We start from the raw sequence: 5,951 nt of genomic DNA, 5'->3' as shown, positions 1-5,951 counted from the left end.
AAGGTCAGCACAAGTGCTCCCGACTGTTCTACTGCCTGCTATGTGTGCTCATTGCATTCTGGCTCTGAAGCAGTCGCCACAAAAGAGTCACCCATTTGGCTCAGAAAGGAAGGACCACCTACTTTGTTTTTACTCACTCAGAAAAGACAAACTCCATCACAGGTAAGGTATTAAAAGTCAAAGTCACAGATCAAGCAGTGAGTACCAGTATCCCACATGACTCTGCCACTTTGAAAAGTATTTCAAAGTCATAGTAATGCCACTTATGACATTGATAGTGACATTGCACACCTTATAACAATGTGTAACAGTTGGCATGTATTTAAGGAGTGTTTGCACTATGCCTATGAGGTTAGGTAGCTGCAAAACAACAAAAAAAGTTTTTTGTTTGTCTTTATACAGAATCTTTCATGGATCTCTTTCAAGGATTAAGTGCCTTAAAAATGAGAATGGGGGCTGGCCCACTGCATGAGGGTTGCACACACCTGGATGATGAGGTATTGAGGGATTTATTTATGCTTTTAAACTGGGAGGTCATCAGAGGGCCAAATTCAGACAGTCAGATTGGGAAATTTACAGGTGCAGCGGGGAACCCTCCTTATGATAGGTTTTGTTTATGCACTTCTTCTGTGGGACCCTTCTTAGAAAGGGTTACAAATGAGTCAACACAGACATTAAATAAATACAGTTCTCATTCTGGAAGGGAAACGAAACGGACCGAAGGGAAACACATGTCAGAAGTGTTTTGGGACAATAGGCTCAGTCATCATATATATATATATATATATATATATATATATATATATATATATATATATATATATATATATATATATGTATGTATTTGATTTTATTATATTTACCTAATGTTTTGAAGAGATGCAGATGCAACTGGTTATGACTGACCTTTAAATGGGGGAGTGCATCCAAAGTCAGTATACTCGAGAAGAAGGGTGCCATGAATCATCAAGAGACCATAAACCCTCCCCCAGCCCTCACGCCCACTCTCAAAGCCAAGGGCAAAGGCCATTGCAGATATATGGGAAATGGGGGGTCGGAATAGATGTAGCCTCTAAGTAGTCTTCTGATAAACTTCATGTACTTCCATGTTTATTATATATTGTTTTCATTTTTAATTTAGAGGGTCAACATGCAAATAAAAGTACAAAATACTAATGAAAGTATTTGTACACTTAAATGTTATCATGTTTAGTCAAATACCACTCATCAGTAGATTAAACAAATTTGTTGTAGAAGAAACAACAACAGTTACAACAGCAAAATATTTTTTTGAAATATTCATGTTCTGATCACCAACATTCCTGTGGGCCAATGCCATGTGTTGATAAAGTGGGCTGTCTACTGACTGTGAAGACTGGCTTGGCTTATAATTTTGTTTGGTATTCAAGTACTTAATTTAGTGTACTGTAGACCTGACAGAGGATTTTCCACCATTTAATAGAATTCCTCACTCAAACCCCACTGCCGGAGTCAGTAAATGATGGAAACAAACACTACTTTTCTCCCTCTCTGTGTGAAGGCCTACTGTTATTTAAGATCACCTCTGAAGCAGTCAATATACTCAACTTTAATGGCAGATAATGGAGGTTTTATTGTCCTAGGCCTGATTTCTCCTATCCCATATCGATACTGCAGCTCAACATTAAAGTGATATTATCCCTTGGAGAGAGTGAAATGGTTACAGACTCTTGAGACCTTAGTCTAGTAGTACATTGGATTGAACGCGATGGAGTGCAGTGTGCTCCTTGTGTGTCTGTCAAGGATTCATCCAGTACCAGGTAATGTTCCTTTTTTAGGGTATCATGCACCACAGATTCTGCCCAGATTCCCCAATATTAATGGTGTGGGGATCAGCTGATACACTGAGCACAGAGAACAGCATGAGCCATCCAGATGATTTCAAGGTAAGTGAATCTGTGCAGCATGAATCCCTAAATTGTGACAGATTAAACAGTCATGAAGAAACTGTCACTATATAGATTACCCTCTTTCTTCTGATGCCAGTATCTCAAAGGATCAAGTGCCCTGTAAAAGTTGATGCAATGAGTTGATACTGTTCTCATTTTCATAAGTCTTCCAAGATAATCCAATATAACTCCACACCAACAATTACCTCTACTATTAAACATACCCCAATTCTGCCCCATTTCATGTAAATCACATTCAGAAGTTTTAATTACATATACTAGCAAACAGGAAATTGACAGCGTTTTTATATGGCCATGTTCACAAACACCAGATATTATTAAATCAGGGCTATGCACTTCTGTATAGTACACAGGTTCAGAGAGGAGTGTTCTCACAAGGCCGCCCTGACAGCAGCTTGTGTTTGCTAGCTTCTCCTCTTCTAGCCAAGAGAAAAGACACTTATAGCCTGCAGACATTGTTCAACCCAGAGAAAACTGTTATGATTCCTCAAAGAGAGATTAAAAATAACACAGAAAGAACGGGCTATGTTGTAAAAATATTGCATCCACAAAGTTAACAAAGTAAGACTCTTTATTTGAAATGTGTTCATCTTACACACATTAACAGACAGCACAAACTCGGACATATCTGTTCCTGTGGACCGTGAGGTGGCCATTGGAACCGTTTAGTAACCGTTGGGTAACGTCTGAGATGGCTTCAGAAAAGCGGGTTCCAGCTTCACAGTGATTCCCTCCCTCCCTTCCTCACGCTATCCCTCTCTCTGCCACACATATGTAGGAAAGCATGTTGCTATGCACAAGGCTACAAACACACACACCAAAGACAAAATGTACACACACACGCACGCGTGCACACACGCACGCACACACACACACACACACACACACACACACACACACACACACACATCCACAGACATACACGCACACACGCAGTAGTTAATGCCCTGTGAATTACATATTTCTGACCTCTGCTCTGAAGATATCCATGGGGAGGAGTTATAGTGCAAACAGCACAGCAACATGAGGTTCTTTAAGCACTCTAAATCTATTATCATCATCATCATTGTCATTATTGATAACATCACTGTTATAATCACTTAATTCTACTGAAAGAATGGTCCTGGTGAAACATTGTGGAACACCTGTGAAATCCCCAGTCCCTTTAGCATTTCCAGTCCAGCCTCTCTCCTTGGTGTCAGTCAGAAATAACACTGCATAGTTCCCTGGTTTTGCCTTTAAATTATTGCAGCACATTATAATGCAAGAGTCCAAGCCACCTCAGCGCCCAATGGTGAAATAAGGGCCGCCAACAGCCAAGTATGTGAGTAGACGGCAGTCCATTCGAGTTGCAGTCAAAATGGATTGCAGTAGGGGTTGGCAGGTAGCTCAGCAGCCTGGTGAGAGGGCCCCGTGATGCCTTTAGGCCACAGGTCCCACAGGCATGGCAAGCATTCCACATGTGTATCAGTAAGGAGTAAACAGGACGGGTGTGTGAGAGGTCCGGATGGGCCCGGGGGCAGGGCGGAGCAGTGCCGTGGGGAGGGTCTGTGTCTGAAAGATCGTGGCGGCGTGGTTGGACCGCAGAGGAAAGGGGGGCCCCGCGGCCGCCGCAGCAGCGACCGCCACCTGCAAGTGATTGGGTAACATCCTGGCTGTGAGAGTCTGCCCCAGGTCTTTCCTTAGCTCCACCTTCACCTGGATCAGACACAACAAAGCACAAGCAAAACCCCATTATGGACATCTGTGGTTGGTAATACTGCACAGTTCACAGCAACCTGGAACTCATGGTGTCTTACTATGCTTAATAATGCATGAAGCATCATGCTTTGTGAAAAGATTGTGGTAACAGAGGATGCAGAAACTCACTGACTGCCCATTCGGCCCTCTTTGAATCTTGCTGTAGGGGCTGTATTTAGGTTTGGGCGGTTTCCCTGCTGCTCTGTCTTTGTGCCGCCTGCTGCTGATGTGCTGGAAGGGTGATGGGCAGAAATGTCAGCTTACACCCATAGCGCACAAACATTTTACAGATCATTTATACAATTTCTACAGCTTAGCATTCACAGAGCCTAAGGCATTCTGCTGCGGTGGGCAGAAGGAACAGACAGAAGAAAAGCAGAGGTAAAATTGTCGTGGCCCCTTCTTCACCCCCTCCCGTTTACCTGTTTGAGCTGTGTCTCCGAGTTGACGTGCACGTCACAGATCTCACAGTGAAACGTCTTATCCTGCAGACCTGTGGCTGACTTGGAGGGTAGTGCCAGTTTCCCCTTGATCCCCGGCCTGGGAAAAGACTTGATGGTTCCGCTGCCATTCCTGGCCTCTAGCATTGTCTTGTGCTTCGTACCTGATTGATTCATACGTAAAAATGATATTCTCATTAAATACGGCACTGTTAGAGACTGAGGGTAAAACCACTGATAGCCACACAGGGTGGCAACATATGGGTGCAGTGTGCAGGTGAGGTGCAGCTCCAGGGTCTGAAAGGTCCTCACCGCTGTTGTGGGCCTCCAGCTGGGAGGCAGAGTTGACGGCCACCTTGCAGAGTGAGCAATAGAGCAGACGCTTGGCCTTCTCCTCCTCTGTCTCGGTTTCTGCCTCTGGGCAGGGGGGTGGCTTCATTGCCGGTGAGGTCAAGGGCCCCTCTTTCCTTCCTTTTGCTGAGGCGGCCTCTGTCCCCATCGGAACACTGAAGCTGCACAGCGATGCCACGGTCGCTGGAGGTGATGGCGGCAGAAGCACTGCCCTGCCAGTGTCTACAAAGAGGGAAAATGTTTTAAAGTGAAATGCGCTCACTGAATGGGATCTGTAGTGGGACAATACTGTTGTTCCTGTGGGTAAATCACTTGCAGATAAAGTGCCACATCAGTAATACGACTGCGTATATGTTTTTCACTTAGTAAAATTAACTTAAACTTGTTTTAACTTAAATTAATCTGTGATGGTAATTCCTAAATCCCATTAATCTCTACACGCTCAGAAAGCTCATTCATATATGTACATACACTCAACTGTACATGAACATACAATATAACTAATAAAGTAAGTTGAATATTTTATCTGTGAATTTAGTCAAACTGCACAAAGAACCTTTTTCACAGTGTGGGCAGTGTGATGGCTTTAAGAGCAAAAGCTTGCATACAATAGCGGCTCAGGAGCTCTGCTTTTTACCAGGTTAGAGGTTCATGGTGAAGCACTATGGTACCTTTGAGCAAACTGTTCAATCCCAATTGTTTGTGTCCAGCAGAAAAAATGTGAGCTATTTCAATCTCCCAGACTAACGCGCTTGAATATTCTGCACTGAATCACTGGATTCATGTGACTGCGTAGCTTCAGAAGTGATAATCACTGAACTGAATGTCACTTGGAGTGTCAAATAAATAAGTAAAGCCCAAAATGAGTGTACTCCGCTTCCTGTCAGTGTCATCTGGTATGACAGCATCTCATTTAGAAACACAAATGAGCACAGTCAGATGACAGATCTGCATGCTGCAGGGATCTGTAAATGAAGGATTGCCTCTTGCCAGCCATATATTAACAGGGACCCCAGAGGGGGGTCGCTGACAAAGACAATTTCATTTGTGACCTATTTTGAGAGTAGCACAATGTGTTACATCATATTATTTGGTATTCATCTGGACTGTGATTGGTTTAGAAGAAAGCACAAAGGATGGATGTTAGGATATTGAGAATAAACAACAGTTTTAGGGATCTTAATGGTGGAAACAGATCAACAAGTAGATCATTTTGACTCTGTTCAGACTTTGCATTTTGTCCTGACCTTGAAGCAACACACTTAAGGAAATATTATTTTTTGTTTCTTACATAATGTTTTTGTTAAATCTAATGACCATATAGGATAATATTAGGCTTTGTTCTAATGCAAAAAAGAGGTTCAGATGTGCTGCTCAGTTCTGTAGCTTGGCCCTGTATAAGATATACACAAGAAAGAGTTAAGATTGGTTAATATTGAATATTGTATAGATATTAAGTTGGGACCACATT

General features: G+C 42.8%; 1 protein-coding gene across 1 annotated transcript; it reads right to left on the bottom strand.

The window, feature by feature from the left end:
* Positions 1-2,844: 2,844 nt before the first annotated feature.
* On the bottom strand, positions 2,845-4,819 carry znf385d (zinc finger protein 385D). The gene is made up of 4 exons (XM_036539417.1): positions 4,442-4,819; positions 4,112-4,293; positions 3,819-3,920; positions 2,845-3,647 (listed from the first exon to the last, which is right to left on the bottom strand). The coding sequence occupies exons 1-4, from the start codon at positions 4,626-4,628 to the stop codon at positions 3,417-3,419; spliced, it is 702 nt and encodes a 233-aa protein (XP_036395310.1). The 5' UTR covers positions 4,629-4,819; the 3' UTR covers positions 2,845-3,416.
* Positions 4,820-5,951: the final 1,132 nt, after the last annotated feature.

The sequence above is a fragment of the Megalops cyprinoides genome, chromosome 10 (genome assembly GCF_013368585.1).
Source record: "Megalops cyprinoides isolate fMegCyp1 chromosome 10, fMegCyp1.pri, whole genome shotgun sequence".
Lineage (NCBI taxonomy): Eukaryota > Metazoa > Chordata > Actinopteri > Elopiformes > Megalopidae > Megalops > Megalops cyprinoides.
Note: the sequence above shows the minus strand (reverse complement) of the source record. Positions and strands in the feature narration are given on the sequence as shown.